Source organism: Botrytis deweyae (assembly GCF_014898535.1).
Source record: "Botrytis deweyae strain B1 chromosome Unknown BDEW_004, whole genome shotgun sequence".
Lineage (NCBI taxonomy): Eukaryota > Fungi > Ascomycota > Leotiomycetes > Helotiales > Sclerotiniaceae > Botrytis > Botrytis deweyae.
This window is the reverse complement of record NW_024066211.1, coordinates 1,657,501-1,679,009: the sequence shown is the minus strand read 5'-3', so window position 1 is coordinate 1,679,009 and position 21,509 is coordinate 1,657,501. Positions and strand designations below refer to the sequence as shown.

General features: G+C 42.8%; 7 protein-coding genes across 7 annotated transcripts; 6 read left to right on the top strand and 1 right to left on the bottom strand.

The window, feature by feature from the left end:
• Positions 1-139: 139 nt before the first annotated feature.
• On the top strand, positions 140-1,978 carry EAE98_002502 (uncharacterized protein; the record flags this gene model as incomplete). Its single annotated transcript, XM_038950122.1, has 1 exon — positions 140-1,978. One exon carries the CDS (start codon positions 140-142, stop codon positions 1,976-1,978), a length of 1,839 nt encoding a protein of 612 aa, XP_038813861.1.
• A 550-nt stretch (positions 1,979-2,528) lies between these two features.
• On the bottom strand, positions 2,529-4,171 carry EAE98_002501 (uncharacterized protein; the record flags this gene model as incomplete). Its single annotated transcript, XM_038950121.1, has 6 exons — positions 2,529-3,330; positions 3,395-3,726; positions 3,782-3,891; positions 3,963-3,982; positions 4,037-4,050; positions 4,116-4,171. 6 exons carry the CDS (start codon positions 4,169-4,171, stop codon positions 2,852-2,854), a joined length of 1,011 nt encoding a protein of 336 aa, XP_038813860.1. The 3' UTR covers positions 2,529-2,851.
• A 1,318-nt stretch (positions 4,172-5,489) lies between these two features.
• EAE98_002500 (uncharacterized protein) lies at positions 5,490-7,781 on the top strand (the record flags this gene model as incomplete). Its single annotated transcript, XM_038950120.1, has 3 exons — positions 5,490-5,856; positions 5,909-6,117; positions 6,168-7,781. 3 exons carry the CDS (start codon positions 5,490-5,492, stop codon positions 7,779-7,781), a joined length of 2,190 nt encoding a protein of 729 aa, XP_038813859.1.
• An 834-nt stretch (positions 7,782-8,615) lies between these two features.
• EAE98_002499 (uncharacterized protein) lies at positions 8,616-10,284 on the top strand (the record flags this gene model as incomplete). Its single annotated transcript, XM_038950119.1, has 2 exons — positions 8,616-9,365; positions 9,418-10,284. The coding sequence occupies 2 exons, from the start codon at positions 8,616-8,618 to the stop codon at positions 10,282-10,284; spliced, it is 1,617 nt and encodes a 538-aa protein (XP_038813858.1).
• A 366-nt stretch (positions 10,285-10,650) lies between these two features.
• Positions 10,651-11,778, top strand: EAE98_002498 (uncharacterized protein; the record flags this gene model as incomplete). Its single annotated transcript, XM_038950118.1, has 1 exon — positions 10,651-11,778. One exon carries the CDS (start codon positions 10,651-10,653, stop codon positions 11,776-11,778), a length of 1,128 nt encoding a protein of 375 aa, XP_038813857.1.
• Positions 11,779-12,664: 886 nt separating this feature from the next.
• Positions 12,665-13,708, top strand: EAE98_002497 (uncharacterized protein; the record flags this gene model as incomplete). The annotated part of the gene is made up of 3 exons (XM_038950117.1): positions 12,665-13,072; positions 13,199-13,543; positions 13,619-13,708. The coding sequence occupies 3 exons, from the start codon at positions 12,665-12,667 to the stop codon at positions 13,706-13,708; spliced, it is 843 nt and encodes a 280-aa protein (XP_038813856.1).
• Positions 13,709-17,734: 4,026 nt separating this feature from the next.
• EAE98_002496 (uncharacterized protein) lies at positions 17,735-20,521 on the top strand (the record flags this gene model as incomplete). The annotated part of the gene is made up of 1 exon (XM_038950116.1): positions 17,735-20,521. One exon carries the CDS (start codon positions 17,735-17,737, stop codon positions 20,519-20,521), a length of 2,787 nt encoding a protein of 928 aa, XP_038813855.1.
• Positions 20,522-21,509: the final 988 nt, after the last annotated feature.

Here is a 21,509-nt window from a genome sequence, read left to right as displayed (position 1 = left end):
TCTCTATCTCTTGAATGAGAATTGCCATTTTTCTTATTAAGCAATTGCCACAGAACTGTCCCTCTTGCTTGTTTTTCGCCTTCACATTCTCCAGTTTTGCCTTGTCCTTCCACTTGCAGTCATTAATCAGACATACATAATGCCTCCTGCAATCGAATGTGGGAACCCGCTACTGCTCAAATGGCTTGAGGAATGGGTTGTCGAAGCACAAGAACGGGGATACAAATCTCTTCCGACCGTCAAAAAAGCTCGCGATTCAATGAAAGCATGTCCAATGCGATTTGATCATCCTAGTGAAGCAGTATGCTTAAATGGACTTGGAGAGGGCCTTGCGAAGAGATTGACTGATAGTCTTGAGAAGTATTGCGATGAGATGGGTATTGCTATGCCTAAGAAGCCGAGGGGCAAAAAAAGAAAATCCGTAGCTGTTGATGATGGGGGAGAATCTGTGACGCCTTCGCCTTCACCAAAGAAAGCGAGGAAGCCTAAAGCCTATGTTCCGAAACTGAGATCGGGTGCTTATGCTATCATGCTGGCTTTGGGAACCCAACCACGAAATAGCAGAATAGGAATCACTAAAGAGGAGATCATTGCTTTAGCAGAACCTTTTTGCGATACTTCTTTCACACAGACAAGACCTAGTGAATTTTTTACGGCATGGAATTCTATGAAGACATTGATCAACAAAGATTTTGTGTACACGAAAAAGAATCCAGCAAGCAGATATTATCTCACGGATGAGGGATGGGATCTCGCCGATACAATCAAAGCTAGCGGTGACCCTACATTGGGAAGAGCACATGACTTTCAACCTGTTGTAGCAGGTCCATCCAAAACAGCTTCAAGAAACCAAGATAACGACTCCGATTCCGAACTCGAAGAAATCGATTCTCCATCCCGTCGATCATCCCAATCAAACCCCAATATTCCTGACATACCCAATGGAGAAACCACGAGCATCCCAACCTTCGAACCCATCATCTTGCGTCCCGGCACCTTCACCGTCGAACTCATCCTTGACAATCGTGAAGTCGCCAGCAAAAAAGATCGTGATGGAATTCCCAACCAGCTAGCCAGCATGGGCGTTCCCCATTCCGTTCGTGCTCTTCCCCTCGGCGATTTCCTCTGGGTAGCACGCGTTCGCGAAGACAAAGCTAAATGGCTCAATCTTGGAGCATCTAACCTCATCATGCTAGACTACATTATGGAGCGCAAACGACTCGACGATCTCATCGGATCTATAAAAGATGGTCGATACGAGGAGCAGAAATTCCGTCTCAAACGATCTAGTATCACAAACGTCAAATACCTCGTCGAACACAAGAAAATCGACGCAGATATCTTGGACAAGTGGGGCGATGGAATCACAACCTCCATTGCCAAAATGATGGTTCAAGATGGTATACACGTGAAGCAAACACTCGATCTGAATGAAAGTCTCAACTACATCGAGCGCATGACCAAATTTCTCAAGAAACAATATGAGGAAAATCCTCTCTATATCATCCCCACAAAAGTACTATCCGTCAAAAACTACACTCCCTTGATGCAACATCTCCGGAGAACAGAACCAAACCGAGAATACAACACCACATTCGACGCCTTCGAAGCTCTATCCAGCAAATCTCAAAACCTAACTCTCAAAGACATTTTTCTCAAAATGCTTATGCGAACCAGAGGTATCACAGCCAGCAAGGCAATTGAGATACAAAAGCGATGGGCCACCCCCCGAGCATTCCTAGAAGCTTTTGAAAATCTCGACAGCGACGAAGGAGTCGGAGCCCAAGTCAGCGATACCTCAAAATCCAAATCTAAAGGAAAAGGAAAAGGCCCTGCGCTCCTCCTCGATCCCGAAGAAGCGAGTAAGAAACGAAAGAGAGAAATGGTGTCGAATGAGATCGGTGCGCTGGTAGGCAATAAGAAGGTCCAGGGTGCGTTGGGCGCGCGGATAGCCGAGGTTTGGGGGGGTGTTATTTGAGTTGGGGTGGGGGAGGATTTCTCGGGCATATTATCCGAACCTATGATGGATGGGAAGTAGTGGTAGAGAACAGAGACATAGGATTAAAAGAAAATACGGGAAAGAAAAAGAGTGCAGAGGTTCAGGCTCGGTTTTGGTGTTCATGTTTTGTGTTGCAGTGCGTCAGGAATAATTGGAATCGGGGAAGAGAGACATGATCGGATGGATTGGAGGAGGGGTGGTTGAAGAAAAGAATCTTTGGTCACCTGTCCATTAATCTCATGCTTTTTGCGGGGGAGACTTGAGTGTCCTGGTTTTTGTTCCTGCTTTGGTTTTTGCTTCTTCGAATTCTCTACCGGGACTAGTGGCGTAAAAAGGCAGAAGTAGATCGCTGATAGATGTCCTTTATTTGAATAGAACATTCTAAGTCTCAAGACAGGGAGTAGTGGAAAAGGTGACAATGGTAGGAAGAAAAAAGGGAGTAGAATAAAGTCTCTTCACTACACCTCCGGATAAAGTCACTTGCACACTGCTATCACTACAGTCATATCACATACGTTGAGAAAAAGGGTTGTCTTTCATGGCTTTTATTTGCATTTAGATATTATCAACTGCGTAGCTCGCTTCCTATTTTGCACTACAATGCAATGCTATGCTTCTCAAGATCTTGAGCCCATATCTTAGATCTTGTTATTCCCATCCAACCAACCATTTATTCATCTTGAATGGGTCCATCTTTGACGCCAAAGGAAATACCCAGTTCAGTTCATTCATAGAAATGTCAAATCATCTCTTGATTGACAAATGAGAGAACTAAATTCCCTCAAAGAGACTGCGCTCTCAGCCGCGAAAGTCTCTTCCCTCTTTCATCACTCAGTATTTTTGGAGAGCTCTCTAGCACATCTTATATTCAGCACCACCTTCAGCTTGTCTCAATGGATCTGTAGTCTCCAACTTATATTGAATCTTAACATCCAAATCTCTTGGGTTCTTCTCATTTGGCTTGTTGTCCAATCGTCCAACAATTTGCTCTCCTTGCTCAACAGTTAAGACTTCTCTCAAATAGAAAACAGTCTGTTTCCAGTGAGTGTATTTAGTGTGAGGTCCAGTGCTGAATCTAATAGGTTTGTGGCAGGCGGTGAAATCGATATCGAACCATGCAATAAGAGCGTGGACGAAATCATTGCGACGCACGTCAAGCTTGAAAGGAGAGGAGAAAGCGAGATCTTCCTTGGTGCATGTGTAGAGATCGAGGGTAAGGACTGCGGTTGGGTCGGTAACGACAGCCTTGATCTCGACGGTATCGACGAGAGGTTCGGTGAGAGCGGTAGCCTTGAGAGGAGAATAATCGAAACCATAAACATTGTCCCAGACTTTCATACGTTAGTACGCGAACATTGAAGGTATTGGCCATGTGAAAATCTCAAGAAAACTTACATCCAATCTTCTCATCCTTGTATTCTCCATCCTCAATACCAGCCATGAAAATGGTAGCCTTGTCTGGGAAGATCAAACCATTTGGCGCAAGGTACTTGTCTCTAGCGTAGAGAACGGTATCCAACATGGATTCATAGAGCAAGAAGTAGCCCATCCATTCAGAGATAATGATATCAACTTTTGGGTATGGAAGTACAACCTCCTCCATCTTTCCTTGAAGTAATGTAATCTTGTCGGACATGCCGTTGACTTCGACAATCTCACGGGCCTTCTCGATGATGGTGGACATATCGACACCGATAACGTGTTTAGCGCCGGCCTTGACAGCGAACCTTTTATCCCATCAGTTTCTGAAATTTTGAGATGCCGGAAAAGAAAAATACACACATGCTGAGAATGGAGGTACCACATCCTACATCAAGAACGATCTTGTCCTTGAAAAGGTGCTTGTTTTGCACAATAGCATTCATGTACGATCGAGTGCGGACTTCATCTTTCTAATTATTTAGTTAGCAAGCGGGGTAAAGTTTGAGAGAAGCAGTTTTTTTCCAGCTTGTCAATTACATACCAACATCTCTTCATGGATACCTTCATGTACTGGTTAGCATCTTCCTTTGGTATCTTATTGAATGTTTTGCATACCATGATGGTTGTAACTATTTTGAAGATTAGCATAAACCGTCCTTATCGGCAAAGATTGGATTGAAGAGTATATATTCACCTGTTGAAGTAATGAGCCTCGGAATGCTCCAATCCCTTCATTGGATCGTCAGCCATGATTATGTATGTACTGTGCTTGGAAGAGGCACAAGAGATGGAAAGAGGGAGAGGAAGAAAAAAGTGCAAAGGTGATGGGAGGGTGGTGGGAAAAGAGAAAAAGGATAAAATGTCTGTATTTATTCAAGAGATTTCAAGGTTGATAAAACAACCAAAATGTCTCAATATGCAGGGATTTTTTTCTCACCAAGCGGCCGAAATTCTACCACCGCCTTCCACTTTGGGGTTCGGAGATTATTTATCGGTAGGACAACATTTTGGTAGAAAGTCATTGGGGATTGAAGGAATCCAGAAGTCTACCTGTCATATACCGCATCTTCTATGGCACGGATTCGCAGGTCAATATCGTGATAGTGAAATTTCTCAGCTACCTAGTGGGTATCTAGTACATATGTATAGATGATGGTAGAGATGATAACAGAGACGACTTGATCATCGTGACTTTGGACGAATTCAACATTCTGATATCGTTCGTAGCTACTTGTTACACTTCATCTCACATGTATAGTAGCTATCTAGTACATCTGTACACCACACCTACGAAGTGATAGCTTGAAGACCACCTACGAGCATCTGGGCAATCCTCGCTCGGGTTACACTAACTGAGAGGAGGAGGGAACGGAATGTCGGAGCTTGATCTTCTTCTCAATGCTATGCTATCTTCTCTTTCTTTACTTCCTTCCTTCACTCCAAGCCGCCCTATGAAGTAGACAGTTGGGTATGGAAGATGTCATAATTCACCAAGACTTCTTGTTATGTCAAATATTAATTAACAGATTACTCAGGAAGTGAATTCTTAATCCTTCGGAATTTTCTCTATATTTTTATAGCTAATACTTCAATAGTTATGAATAAAATCTACCATTGATGAGTGAACTGAGTGAATGGTCAAAGAAAAGGCTCCCAAATAATAATTTTTCTGTTCGCTAAATCAATGAAAGCGGCTTAGCTTGTTCCGTACCCCACCGACGAACAGTGAAAAAAAGGGCGAGTTCATTTAGCAAACCACTACGCCAAAACAACACAAATCCATTCTCGCTTTTTGGAAAACCTTCGCAACCTTCCACACAGCAACACCCAACTCAACTCTTCCTTTCCACGTCGCCATCGAAACAAATATTTCAACCAATCCTTTTCATCAAGCACATACAACTATCACGTGTAGTGATTGATGCTTTGCCAGTTGCTTTGCGACAACGAGAATTAATCCAATTTCATTAGGGGGCAAGAGAGGAATATCGCGGGGTAGAGGGGCAAATTACACTTGGCTGCCTGTATCAATTTTTAATTCATCAATCCATCAAAATTCATCATCAAAATGCCTCCACGACCAAAAGTACCGCTGGCGCGGCCCAATCCGTTGAGGAATATGAAACCTATCAAAGCACCTACTGCACTTTCTCGAAAAGCTGCCATGGGTGCTGCAAGAGGCAAAGCAAGACCAGCTTGTCCAAATCCACAATGTACTAAACCTCAGATTGAAGATGGTGTATGTCATAACTGTGGTACTGTGGTTGATGATTCAAATATTGTTTCAGAAATCCAATTCGGAGAAAGTAGCAGTGGTGCTGCAATCGTTCAAGGAAGTCATGTTGGTGCGGATCAAGGTGGTGCTCAAACCATGGGACCTGCCTTTAGAAGAGCTGGTGGAGGGGAAAGTAATAAGGAGAATACTCTTCGCGAAGGTCAGTGCTGACGAGGCCCCTATTTCCTTTGCTTGAAGCTAATACCATGTAGGAAAGCGTGTCATGCAAGCTTTAGCAAACCAACTTGGGATCTCAGATCAAGTTGTCGGTGTTGGTCATCAAATCTTCAAACTTGCATCGATGAACAATTTTATTCAAGGTCGTAGAACGGATCTGGTAGCAGCTGTTTGCTTGTATAGTGCCTGTAGAAAGGAACAGCCATGCAGAGTTATGCTCATTGATTTTGCCGACAAGTCCCAGGTATGTTCGCATTCTTGGCAAATCATTTGAAATTTTATTGACAATCATAGGTTAATGTATTTACACTCGGAAAATATTTCAAAGCTCTTCATAAACAAATTTCATTGGCTACGGATGGCATTTTACCAGTTCTTCCCGAAGATTTAATCTGGAAATTCGCTTCCAAACTTGAGTTCTACGAACAAACCGAAAAGGTCGCCGATGATGCAATTCGCATGGTTCGAAGAATGAGCCTGGATTGGATGGTCATGGGACGAAGACCTTCCGGTGTCTGTGGCGCTTGTTTAATCTTAGCGGCACGAATGAATAACTTTCGTCGAACAGTCACCGAAGTAGTGTATGTCGTCAAAGTCACAACAGCCACTATTCAAAAGCGTTTGGAGGAATTTAAGAGAACACCAAGTAGTGCTCTTACAGTTGAAGAGTTTCTCAACAACGAGTTCTTGGAATCTGCACACGACCCTCCTTCCTTCTACCAAAAGTCCGAAGCCTACCTCAAAGAAATGGAAGAGAAAAAGAAGAAGCGCAAGCGTAAGGGCAAAGGTAAAGCAACGGATGCCGAGGAAGACAATGCGGAGGATCCTGAAGAGGAAAATGATGAAAGTAACAAGAGACAAAAGTCTACATCTGGAGCTCCAGTACCATCAGGAGAAGTACGACGCGATGCCGATGGCTTTGCTATTCCTGCAATTCCTACCTCCCGAGAGGAAAATATCGATCCACGACTTTTGGACGACGCCATTGAAGATGAATCCGGCACATCTTTCAACAAACTTGTTGCTGAGTTTGGTGACGTTGACCCTGCCGATGCAGAAGCTGCCAAAGAACTCGAAGAACACGCCGGTGCACCCGCTAGAGGCCCCGGTCGTCCACGGAATGATGAACCTCCTATCCAAATGCCAGACGAATGGCTCGCTGTAGAAGACGAACTCGAGCAACAGATCACAGAAATGGTCTCCGATCCTCATACTCAGGAGCATGCAATCAGTTTTGCTATAGCCCAAAAGAAAGCGCATATTCATCTTCTCTACGCGGAAGCAAACCACCCTCAAAAATATGTTAGCATGGATACTCATATCGGAGAGGATGAATTTGCTGATGACGAAGAAGTCATGAATTGCGTATTACCTGATGCTGAAGTTGCCAAGAAAGAACAAATTTGGCTCAATGCAAATAAAGATTGGCTCCGCAAACAACAACAAAAAGATTTCGAAAAGAGAAAGGCTGCTATGGGTCCACCAAAGGTTACTAGACCGAGAAAGAAGAAGCCAAGAATTGGAGAAGGACAAACTAGTGTAGCTAGTACACCAGCAGAAGCAGCTGTCAACGCAATGAAGGAAAGAAGTTGGAGTAAGAAGATCAATTATGAAGCTATCAGAGATATTTTCAAGACTGTTGGCACTAGGTCTGGACCTGGTAGTGTCGCTACGGGAAGTAAAGTCACCAGTAGAGATGCATCCACGGCTCCTGGCTCAGTTGCAGGTAGCATAGTTGATGGTGAGGAGGAAATCGTCGAAGAGGTTGATGATGAGACAAATGAGCCGGCTGGTGACGATTGGAGAGGTGAAGTGAATGGTAATGGTAATGGTTATGATGAAGATGACTACGACGAAGATGACGCAGTGGGTATGGGCGATATTGATGAGGATGAGTTGTATGGTTAAGTGTTCACTGTAACACAGGCTTTCAACCTCATTCGGGGAAGTGGGGTGGAGGCGATAATTCTTGTGAGATGGGCAATCATAAAAGGGGTATCTTTTGCACATATTCATGCATGGATGGAGTATCTGGGAGGTCACTGCATTTAGTACAGGAGTTTCACAGGACATTTCGCAACTCAGCGATGGTGCATAATCTGGAATAGCGAGACAGATGTTTTCCGGACATTTTACATATGGAATTGAAATAGCTTCAAGAAAAACAAAAGAAATAATTACAACAGATCAAACAAATTCAACTCTGATACTAAATAATGAGTGAGGTTTCAAATAGCAAAATACATACATTACCTGCTAGAAATTCAGTCAAGTCTTCTTGTGAGGTTTATTATTAGAGTTGGAATATCGTAGTCGCTCGAATAATGTGGGAACTTGCTTATTAATACGCACCACAGCATAATCTTCATAGTAGCTGAAGGTCACCACCACCTGGCCCTTTGCGCCATTTTATGCGCAAATTATGCAGCTCCTAACAAAATCGGTCAATCTTTAAATAGAACATAAATTAAATACTTACCACTACGAACCTGCCTACCTAATAATATCAGCCCCTCAAATTTTATGTCCAACGCATAGAAACGCATAGACAAATCTCAACAAAGGTACGTTGAATACTTATAAAGTAATAAGAAAAGAAGATCAGGAATAAAAACACGCATTCTGGAGCACCTTAAACTGGATAATTATATTGGGGTCTTACAATCCTCTTATAATCTTCCTCTCTCCCCCAGTCTTTCTCTCTATTACAGGTCTTTATTTTCGCTCATCAAGTCAGACAATATGGATTCCAAAATTCTCGAAGCTTCAAACAAGCACCCCAAACCTGCCGATCGGGTTTTCCAATATGGAACCGCGGGCTTTCGTATGAAGGCTAATCTTCTCGATTCCGTCGTCTTTCGCGTTGGTCTCGTCGCCGCTCTTCGATCGCGCAAATTGGGTGGTCAAACCATCGGAGTTATGATTACGGCGTCGCACAACCCACCTGAGGATAACGGTGTAAAGTTAGTCGATCCGATGGGAGAAATGTTGGAGAATAGTTGGGAGGCATACAGTACACTGTTGGCCAATGCGAAGAATGAGGATGTGGTGAACGTTTATCGCAAGTTGGAGAAGGATTTGAAAATCAACCCAGAAACTCCTGCGAGAGTCATTTATGCCAGAGATACGAGACCTTCGGGACCAAAATTGGTGGCGGCTCTTATCGCTGCTCTCGAGGCGACTGGAACGGATTATACGGATTACAAGTTGCTTACCACACCGCAATTGCATTATTTGACTAGATGCACGAACACTGAGGGTACACCACAAGCTTATGGAGATGTCAGTGAGGTTGGATACTATGAGAAGTTGGCAAAGGCTTTCGAGAGAGCTATGAAGGGAAAGAAGGCTACTGGTTCAGTCACCGTCGATTGTGCCAACGGTGTTGGAGGTCCTAAATTGGCAGAGTTGATCAAGTATCTACCAAAGGGAATTCTCGACATCAAAGTACTCAACGATGACGTTTTGAAAGCAGAGAGCTTAAACCACGAGGTTAGTAATTTTTGTATTGTTGATTTCAATGACCAATGCTTATATTTCATAGTGCGGTGCCGATTATGTCAAGACCAAACAACGAGCTCCCCCTTCATCGAAAGCTGGAAACAATGATCGATGCTGCTCATTAGATGGAGATGCTGACAGAATCATTTACTATTTCAATGATTCTGACCATGGTTTCCGTCTATTGGATGGTGATAGAATTGCTACGCTCGCAGCTTCATTCATTGGTGATCTTGCTAGAGAAGCTGGATTGGCGGATGAATTGAGAATCGGTGTTGTACAAACTGCTTACGCCAATGGTGCTAGTACAAAGTATGTTGAGAAGACCTTGAAGCTTCCTGTCGTTTGTACTCCTACTGGTGTCAAATGGTTACATCATGCTGCTACAAAATTTGATGTTGGTGTTTACTTTGAAGCAAATGGCCACGGCACAGTAGTCTTCTCCCAACAAGCTTTGAAAGTATTTGCTAGCACAACCCCAGAATCTCCTGCTCAGGCCAACGCCTTGGAAACTCTCCGTGCTCTCACCGATTTGATCAATCAGACGGTTGGAGATGCGCTCTCTGATATGTTACTGGTTGAGACAATCCTGGCCCACAAGTCTTGGACACCAAAGGAATGGGACTCTACCTATATTGACCTACCCAATCGTCTTGTCCGAGTTGAAGTTGCCGATAGAAACGTGTTCAAGACAACCGACGCTGAGAGAAAACTCGTGGAGCCACAAGGCACACAACAACAAATCGATGCACTTGTCGCTAAATTCAAGGATGGTAGAAGTTTCGCAAGAGCAAGTGGCACGGAAGATGCTTTGAGAGTATATGCCGAAGCTGCCACGAGAAGTGAAGCTGATGATCTTGCAAGTAAGGTAGCTTCCTTGTGCAAGCTTGAGGGAAGCATTAAAGGATAGGTCTTTAAGGTGGCCAAGGGAGGACAATTGCGAGTGGAAGGATATTTATGAATCACGAATATGCAAAGCATACGAATACCAAAAATGGAGTTGAGACGTTATTGATGATACATGGGGAAAATACCCATGATTGACAGAGATGATAGCAAGCATAGCATTATTACAATTGATTTTACAAAGTAGAAAGTTGTTTGTTTTGTTATCTTTTATACATTTCCATTTTCACGTTCTATCTTCGATCTTCCATTTTCCTTTCTGCTGTCTAGACATTCTCGCGAGTGACACGAAAAATGGCACACGTGTCCTTTTAACCTCAATTCACGTCAATTACCACAACTTCAAAATTAATTATTAAATCACAACATAATGGTATCAACTCGCCGCGATCGCTATGAGGATAAAACGTATCCCCAACAGCATAATAGAACCCCTGTTAAAGCTAAAACCCAGGCTATGCTTGATGGAATAGCTGATGGAATTGTCACTACTTTCAAAGCTCGAGTATTCAGGGCCTACAATGTCGCACCTCGCACCGGATATCGACATTGGCATGATCGCGATCCAAGGCGTCTACATGATTCTACAGTACGTAAAGAGACTAGAGGAGCAAAAAAAACCCTTACTCCTCGCGATATACGTGCTATGGAGATCATGATCCAAACGGAGGGTTTTGAGGCTAGATCCCTCAATTGGAAGCAATTGGGAGAGGCATGTGGATTAGACCAATCCGGAAGGACTATTGCACGAGCTATGGGATCTATGGGATATCGAAAATGTATAGCTTGTTGCAAGGGATGGGTTACACAGAGAACAGCTGCCGCTAGACTCCAATTTGCCCGCGATATGCTAGCTAAATACCCTAATCCGGAGGATTGGAGAAGAGTTAGGTTCTCTGATGAGTGTCATTGGGGTTTCGGGCCTGAGGGAAAGTATAGGATCATTAGAAAGCTAGGCCAGAGGCTCTGTCCTGAGTGTATTCAGCTCAGAGGGGTAGAAAAGGAGGAACACCGCAATAAGCAACACTGCTGGGCGGCAGTGGGCTACAACTTTAAGAGCAATCTTATATATTACGATGTTCCTGGGAACCGGAATGGCAAGTTGTCCCATAAGGTTTATGTCGATACTATATTGGATGGGGAGGTAAAGCGATGGTTAGCTGTATCGAAGGATTTCGTACTCGAGGAAGATGGTGATTCAGGACACGGCTATGGGGGCAAGAAGGACAATATAGTGAAGAAATGGAAGAGAGATCATAGTTTAGAAACCTATCAAAACTGTCATGATAGTCCTGATCTCTCAATCATCGAAAATATCTGGCAAATCCCAAAACAAGTCGTTCGGAGGCATGCCCATTGGGACGATACAACCATGCGGGAGCTTATAAATGAGGGTTGGGAGCAAGTTACTATTGAACATATCAATAAACTAGTAGATACTATGCCTCAGAGGCTTAGGGATGTTATTAAAATGAAAGGACAGCTCACTGGGTGGTGAAAAGGTGGTCAAAAGGGTGGTTTTTAGAGTGGTTTCCCCCTCGAAACAACTCACTTTCAGAGGGAATTGAACCACAACACTACCTTATATCAATTATATAATTATATCACTCAAAACAGTACCCTATATAGCATCGATATTAATTTTTTTATCTTATACTGAATCTTAAAGCTCTGAATATAGCGAATTTAAAAGTCTCTGTCAATGGAAGCGAGTCGATCTTCCGTAATGAATTATTCTACGAATATTGCACTTAGAATCATAAAACTTATATAGAATTAATCTCTGATATCGAATTAATAAAACTACCATATTATTCTTATTATAAATATAAAAAGTGGTGGTGTTGAATCAATTGAAAGAGAGGTGTTGTTCCATTGAATGAGAATTACGAATTTGTGTGTGCCATTTTTCCTGTCACCCGCGAGACATTGTGATACCCAAGTACTTATTATTATTACTAGGTAATATCTGGAAAAGCTCCGTAATCTGATATCGGAGGTTGATGTCTAATCAGACACCTGGTGCACCAATAATAATGATTGATGATGGGAGCTTTGGGAGCTTTGGGAAGATCATGTGGGGTAAAACGTTCACCATACCCCTTCCGGATTTAAACATCAATGATGTCAAGACTCGTATGGATTTACGAGCATCTACGATAGATAGGTACCTAGATAGGCAATTGCCCCTCAGAATAAATTCCTTGCCTTACATCATAATTTGGAGCTGTAAATACCAGGTAGGTACTGAGTAGTACGTGATTTATACATATAAAATAGAAAAGGCAGGTATAAACATTCCATAATTCTTTCTCAATCTCATAGTTTCTCTCCATCCCTTCATCAGCGTCTCTACTCAACTCACCATCACGCTCAACTACTTCATGCGTTCCTCACTCGCCAGATCTCTACAAAAGATACCATCTACATCTACTTCTGCGAGAAAGATTACTGCTGGAAGTAAAGTTACTACACCTGTTTCGTACTTTGCTACATCTTCTTTCAATACATCGACAGCAGGAGCAACAGCAAGAGTAATCTCTCATAATACACATACAAACTCCAATATGTCATCAGGAATTCCCGTTGCCGACGATGCCCGCAGAGGCTCAAACGAGTTGGGAAAGGGAAGTAGATTGTATAGCACGACTTCGGGCTCTGCACATGCGAGTTCTGGAAGTGTTGGCACAGAGGGATTCAGTGAGTTGGGAATTGAAAATACGAATGTTCATACGGCTCCCGGGGTGGAATTGAATCAGAAACAGAAGGTGGTTGTGGGAAGTGTTTTGGATGTATGAGTTTCTTTTTTCCCTCCCTATTTTACTTCTTGGACTTTAGACTTTGCTTCTCACTTCCCTCCTTTCCCTTCCTTTATTTCCCTTCATTTTAGGAAAACCAAGAAACTAACGTCCCTCAAGCTCTTTGCAGGTCTTCCCTCCCTCGAAAAACTATCTCTCTGGTCTGACAACGCCGTCTTCGCTGATCAAATCACCAATGCCGAGGGACGCAAACAATATTCTGCTCAATGGTTTGGATTAAAAACTGTTTGTAACAAAATAGAACGTCTCGGACATGAGGTCACGAGTGCTGGAAATCCAATCGAGATGGATTTGAAGACAAAATATGTTTTGAAGGGGGGTATGGAACAGACTGTTGAGAGTAAGGTGAGTATCTGGACAGAGCAACAGGGTGGAGAGGGAAAGATTACAAAGGTTCAGGATGCGTGGAATGGGAATGTGCCTAGTGAGGGCTTTTTCGTCAAGGTGAGCTTATCTTTTTCTTGTGGTCAATGGTCGGGTGGGTGTAAAGTGTATGTTGCTAATGGTGATGATTTGTAGGCACTTCGAAACCTTAATAGTGTGGTTGTACCCGTTGTTGTTAGCGTGCCAAAGAATGACGCAGAGGATGCTAAGAAGGGCAATCAATGAATGAAGAGAAGTGTGTGCGATTGAAAAAGATCGGGAAAGGACAGTATGCACGAACGAGGGTATTAGTTTGTTGGTGTATGAGTGTATTATTAGTTTCTTATTGCGTTATGGGATTTTGGGCTTACGAAATTACGAAATTGATGGGCAGCACTATAGTTATCTGAGGATGAATCATAATACGATTTTTGGTACAAACATCTCTCTTTAAAAAGTGACAAACCTACAGACTAAGCAGTGTTCAGAGAGTTCGCTCTCTGCGATCGAGAGAGAAGCTGGCTCGTGTCGAAATGTCATAGCAAGTAAGTATCTTCAAAGATGATATTCACCCATCTCGTCTTTTTTTTACAACAGAAGCCATGCATTAAATAGAAAATTGTAATCTTGGAATCAAATACCTAGGTACTTTCACCTACCTAGGTAGACATCGTTTCCCCCACACCCCACATCCCGCTCCCCCATCACCACCCTCACACACTACTCGATGTTGTTTTAAATAAATACCGACCACAATTTAGCTAGTATATATCACACCAAAATTCAATGAAAATTATCTATTTCAAAATTCAATTATAATTCAATCACTAAAATTTAAAATATAAAATTCTATAAATATATAAAGATTTAATTGAATTTTATAAATATTCTTTTAAATTATAATATATCGATATAATTATTGAATTATATAGAAAATCAAAATATCGAAAGTATAAAAATAAAAACTCAATTGTTTTAAACTTTAAATATTTAAAATTAATTCTACAAAAATCATTATTTAAAAGGGATTTTTAATATATAAAAGATCTTTTAATTTAATTCTTAAAACTTTGAGATTTTAATATATGATTTATTTATTAATATTATATATATGATTCAAATTCGAAAGATCTAATTATATTGTGTTTTTAAATATTGAATTTTGAAAATATTAAATAAGTATAATTTTGAATAAGGAATTTGACTACAATTAAGGTCGGCATTTATTTAAAACAACACCGAGTACTCACAAACCAATTCGTCGCCACCAGCTCCCCCACCTTCTCCACCACCCCCTTTAGCGAAAAATTCAATCTTGTTTTTGTTATCTCCTCATAATACCTACGTCACATTAGGGTTAGGGTTACCGCTTCCTCCCTCGGAAAATGAATGCTCCGGCTGTGGGAATGATTGTATTGTGTAGGTGTGGTTTGTGGCGTTGCGTGTAGGCGGCGATACTGGTGGGGGTGTTGAGGGGGTGTTGGGAAAAGGGGGGGTTGGGAAGATGGGGAGGGAGAGGGAGAGGGAGAGGGAGAGGGGGGTGCAATGGTGTAGTTTCCTTGCCACCAGTGTAGGCGTGTGGTGGTGTTGGGGGCGAGACCGGGGGGAGGGTGGAGTAGTGCGAGGGGTGGTTATGTCGGAGGAGGAGGGGATTGAGAGGTTGAGTGTGAGGCGCATGTAGGGTTTTTTGGTGTGGGGGAGGGTTTTGATGTTTGGGAGGGGAAGGGGAGTAGTGCAGTATGGTAGATGGAGGGTTGGGTGGTTACGTCTGTGGGGTTTGTGAGAGGGGGGTGGAAGGTGGAGGGGGGTTGTTTTGTTTTGTTTGAGAGGAGGATGGGATGGAATGAGTTAATAAGGAATTAAGAGAGCATACCAGAAGAACCTATTCATTTTCCAGGCGCAATCGATATATTTCTGAAAGCGCACCCGATATTCCGAGATGTGATAGGCTAGCTCTCAGCTGGTGTTTGAGCGCTTGTGAGAGTTACACTGATTATCGCTATACTCAGAGTTGAGAAACGCATTTTGTTTTTCCTGTTTAGTTTTCTTGACCTTTTTCTTTTTTTTTTTTTTGAAAGGCTAATTTTGGACTCGAAATAATGGAAATGGAAGGACGATTCTACCTAGGTGTGCTAGGAGGGAAATACTTATTTATGTATTGATTTTTGTATGTATGTATGTATGTATGTATGTATGTATCAGTGCCGAATCCCCCTTTCTGCGCTAAATTCATGTACCGAGAATGCTGACGCAAGTTCAGCGACAAACGTGATCCACTGTATCTCTCATAAGGTCTGGATCTTCGTACCTCCCCGAAATTGTTCGCAAGCAAATGTCAAAATTCATTCTTCTATTTTATTTTTCTTGCGTGTAGCAAATTTCAGTCAGTATCGATGTTAATGGTAAGTTGATATTGTAAATTAGACGCTGACGCGGCCTATTTGTCCACTCGGACTTTGAGATATTCAATAGTCTGAGTGATTTGAAGTCGAGAAATTTCTCTTGCGATTTGGTTTTGTTGTTTGTGGCGACTTGGATTCGTGGGATAGTATCGTTACAGATGGGAATTGAGATTGAGATTGAGATTGAGATGGAATGATTACCATATGAGATCATGCTGGAAATATGACTGTATGAGTGGGTGGATGGTTAGTACAATTGGTACGGTGGTTCTAGCGGCTACTTACGATAGGTTACGTTATGCTGTGATTACCGACCAGATTGCCTTCTAAATGCATTTACTGATTGTTACTTATCAGCAGGTAGAGAAGTCTTAATTACATACCGGTAACTATGAATATTCGCCAGTTCTATCGGATGAAAAGGGTGGTGTGACTGTGGGGAGAAGTTGAATGGAATAGGCGTGGATGAGAATAACAAATTTCCTGCTGTAATGTTTTCAATCATGGGGAGAAAAATGTCTTTGTAAACTTCGTCAACGATAACACTGTCGGGGTGTGAGAAAAGGGATTTCTTGTTGTCGTTTGCTGCACTTTGAGATATATACTATCTTCATTACTTAAATCTCCTTTCTCTTTAGATATCATTGATATTATATTGCTACAAACAAATCCCGACAGTAGTAATATTTCACCATCAAAACAGATACACCACCAATTTCGCACTACATACATATCTCTGTCTACAACAAACTTCACAACACCATGAAAGTATTCCTCGAATGGTATCCTCTGTTTTAAAACGAATATGGGAGTTCTCTATCTCATACCTACTACCACTGAGACACTTATATACCTCCTTGTTCTGGAAAAATTGTTTCTTTTCGTTGTACTTTTGCATATTCCCCTTAAAAACTCCGTGGCTTTTATACTTAGTTAAAGTAAGAAAGTCAAGGGAAATAAGAGGGGGTTTTCGCTTCAGAATCATACAAGGAGTTGATGGACGTGTTAGCGAGACGATTAATTGGCAGTATGACAAGCTATATTTCTTTGTTATGAGGTGAGCTTAGTGTGGTGTATTTTTTGGACTGTGTAGATGGTCACGGAAAGAGGGAATGTACGCTGGAGAACTGTAAGGGGTATGTAGGTACAATTTTGTATGCTAGATTGATGGGTAGAGATTTCTTGTTGTGGTGATGGATTCTTTGGTTTTTGTTACTGATGTGGGAATATGATATCGTGTTGTCGATTTAGACCTTTTGTTGATATTGAGATTCTTATATTGCTCAAATATATCTCGGGTTTTCGCATTGGATGTTTGAGTGATCATTATCTAGGAGTGTTTTCGATAGAAGACACTTCTGCCTCTGAGCTTTTTGATAGAAAGGGGAGCACAAAGTGCGACATATCTTGCAAAAATCATGACTGATTGGTGAACACAATTAGTTGTAGATGAAGAGTTGTCTCAAGACGAGTATCGGGGAAGTGTACCTGGCGTAAATATTACGAATGATACTTGCAAATTGTCACTTTTCTATGCCATTAAGTCTAGAAATGCATCCTTCAAGCCATCAATTGACTCCCAGTGTACTAGCAGACGCAACCTTTTCTTGGCATATGAAAAGAGACACTCGATATTTTCTTTCGTGTCAACTGCTTGTCTACTCAGACAAAGAACATAGCAACCATCTCATCCCAATCCATAATAATTCTTTCGAATTACATTCAATAAAGAACACCTATACCTGTTCCGGCAACACTCGTCAAAATCAACAAGAGAATATTTCATAAAGAGCTCCAGATAATAAGATGTTATCCCTTGTCTAAAATCCATCACCAAACTATGTCGACTCAACCCATCAATGTCATATAAATGCCAATTGAACTCGACATTTTACGAGGAATCCGAAATCTCGCCGTTGCCATCGGAACTAGTGCAATACTACTTTTCATCTCCACCGTCATCATCAATATCATCACCATGTTTCCCAAAACAGTCAATCCTGACAAGCGCAAAACGCGACCTTGGGAACCCACTCCCGCTGTTAGGATAGATGAATTGCCAGAAGCAGAACAAGAGATAATCAATCAAAGTAGACCCAAAAGAGTTAAAAGACATGAAACCAATGAGGGATTTGTGCTAGATTACAATCGTGATCGTCAAACTGCACAAAGATATAGGGGAAAGGGAAAAGCTTTTACTGGTGAGGGAGAGATTGGGAGGAGGCAATTGGAGCCTCTTTCGAGATTGAGACCCACACCTCTTTCGTTATGGTCAGATAAAAGTAAGCCGCCTCAGCACCCGCCACCAGGAGGTCCATCTGGAGGTCCGTCGGGTCCTCCAGGTCCTCCAGGCCCGGGTGCTGGAGGAGGAGGAGGAGGGATAACACCTGCACCATCCGCACCACCTGGACCATCTGCACCACCTGGACCATCTGCACCACCAGGACCATCCGCACCACCTGGACCATCCGCACCACCTGGACCATCCGCACCACCTGGACCATCTGCACCACCAGGGCCCTCAGGAGCCCCAGGTCCAGGTGCTGGAGGAGGAGGAGGAGGAGGAGGGATAGCACCTGCACCACCTCCACAATCTGCACCGCCCGTAACTCCAGGCATAACTTCCTCGGGGTCGACGAAACCAGACTCCGGTGGATTATCTCAGCCCTGGATATCGCCCAGTATAGACTTCTGGATACCATGGAAGAAGGGGAATATTGAATGGGCAAAGGCACTTGCCCGTGAAAGGCAAAGCGATGTCGGTATCAGTGCTGATGAGCTTCTGAACTCATTGGAAGTATTACGTCTGCCTATATTCTTTGATAAGTTCCACAGAGATTTCATGACGCATCCAGGTTATAAAGACTGTCTATCTGGAGCTACTGGTCATCCTTACTGGTTTTTCCAAAACATGAGGAGGGAATATTATGGCGAAAAATCTTTGCCTTATCAAAAACCTTCTGAAGAAGAATTTTCTAGAGCCAGAATGGAAAGGACTACCAGGGAAGGACAAAAGGCTATAATTCAAAGGGCCCTCGTAGCAATGAAACGCGCCCAGGAACACGCCCAAGGAGTAAACCCGTCTACATCTAGTACAAGCTCGCCTGTTCCGCCCAAAACTACAACATCGACTTCAACCACTGGGCCTTCGAATTTCGAAACTTGGTTTGCGGCGCTCAAAGCCCAAGCCAAACCGCCACCAGTCGGGCTCACACCTGGGATTACTACGACATCCAAACCAGGGTCGAAACCCCCACCAGTCGGGCTCACACCTGGGATTACTACGACATCCAAACCAGGATCGAAACCCCCACCAGTCGGGCCCACATCTGGGACTACTACGACAGGATTTCCAGTTCAGGATGAGCAAGAAGTTGAAGATTATATCAAAAATATGGCAACTGGGCTGATCACGGGTTTATCGAGTCAAGTAGATCCCAAAACTACAACTGCACCGGTCGCCATTAATCCGCTCGCAACCGCCCCTAGGCCTCCTCAAACATCCAAGCCAGCGGTATCTGCTCCAGCGATCCCGGCTACAACTGCACCGGTCGCCATTAATCCGTTCACAACCGCCCCTAGGCCTCCTCAAACATCTAAGCCAGCGGTACCTGCTCCAGGTACCCCGGCTACATCGGGTGGAGGGCTTTCCGGAAGGATGCAAGATAAAATAGGAGGTTTAATACGTCGTCGTATCGATCCGTACACTGATGCTACTACCATTGCTGAAGTACAGATGGTTTTCGGTCCGCCAAATAATCTCGTCGTTCTTCCTCCCACAATCAAGCAAAATATTCCATTTCACTACGTTTCAGATTTACATCTTGAACAGACGAGCTATGAAAATTTTGACTTTAAACCTCGTGCTCCATATTTGATCCTCGCCGGCGACATAGGGAATACTAATGCACAAAGTGAGACTGATTATCGGAAATTTTTAGCTAGAATGTGCGCCAAACCAGAACTCCGACGAGTTTTTCTCGTAGCTGGAAATAGAGACTTCTGGCCAGCGAATAGTTGTACAGTGGAAGGGACAATAAAGATGCTTAGAGGCTTTGCAAGGCATCCAGATACATTAGGAAAACTGGTGTTCTTGGAGAACGACCGCTATGTCATTCAAGGGAAGGAAGGCAAGGTTGTGATACTAGGCTGTACGTTGTGGACTGAAAGACTGAGAGGCGGAGGTCGTGAGCCTAGAGATCAAACTAACAAGCAAAGAACTGAGAGGCATTTCGCATCTTGCGAATGGATCAGGCAGGAAACAAAGAAAATTAGAGACGATCCCAAGGAAGTTGAAACGCGCATACTTATCATAACGCACATGCCACCTTCTAAGAGCGGAACTCCGCCTCCTGAACAGACAGCAAAGCAGCTTCGTGACTTCAATAGCGGAGCCAGCCATGGTAGTGATGTTATTGATGGCTGCAAGGGACATGGCTATGATCATAGTTCGATTGAAACTACAATGCCTCTCTTGGACTGGAGAGACGTTTGGATTTGGGGCCATACACATTGGAATGAGCCGCATCACGGGAAAAGAAGGCATGGTGGAATGAGGTTCGAATCTAACCAAAGGGGAAATGCTAAAGGGATCCCCCTTGGCTATCATCCAAAACCACCAGGTGCTTTTAAACCAGAAAAAATCATTCTGGTTTGATTATGGCAAGGACCTTTCTTTCTAGATACTGTATTTTTGAAGAGTTTTAGGCAGTACTTTGTACATAACGTTTGACAAATGTTATCATTATTTTTCAGATTGTTCAAGCGTATCATTTAACCATCATGGAGACGTACTTATCATCTTGTCATCTGAGCGTAGACCGCCGAGAAGACCATAATCACTGGCATTATGAATTATCGCATTGTTCGTTTTCAAAGATCAACAACCTCAACAAACTCAACTAAAGATTGTGGTATCCCATGCTTGACCTTTTGGGTGTTGTAACAACAAATTCTTTAGAAGTGTAGATTTCGCTGCTGACTTGCAATCGCTCTTTCCTTAGTAAATGAAGACCTTTCGCAAGCTTGGCACTTGGGATTTTGTTGCCTGAAAATGGTGTTTGATAAAACGAGAACAAAAAAACAGCATCTTGTTCAAGACAGTCAACATGGCCATGATTACAACAGCCCCCAATCCAATACCCATAACTTAGCATGATTGCTTTGCATATACTGCGAACGAGGTCATTATGCATAGGTGGTGTGTTGTGTCGTTGGTGGTGGTGCACAACATTGAGACATGCTTGTTTGCTGCTTCATGCATATCTGAATCCTAGATAGGTACACGACAGGATGCTTCTATGATCTATTGATTAGATGCGTATCGTATCCGTAAGGTGTGGCACATAGAGGAAGAAATAGACGAATAGTTTGATAGATGTTCTTCAATCAAGTCCCAAAACATCTTTCCTGGATATTTCTCTCTCTTGTTCTGGATATCACATCAACTGTTCCTTAATCCGTCACTCAGTGCCGACCGATCTTAGATTTCTCCACCAAGGCTACTAATTCAAGCACAAGATTTCAGGTACCATAAAGCATTTCAAGGTCCATACGTTGACATCGATTAATCAATGTCAGATACGGTCCTGATTTGATCTGGATATGTCAAATGCCACAAAACCCCTTGTCCTCAACAATAAGAA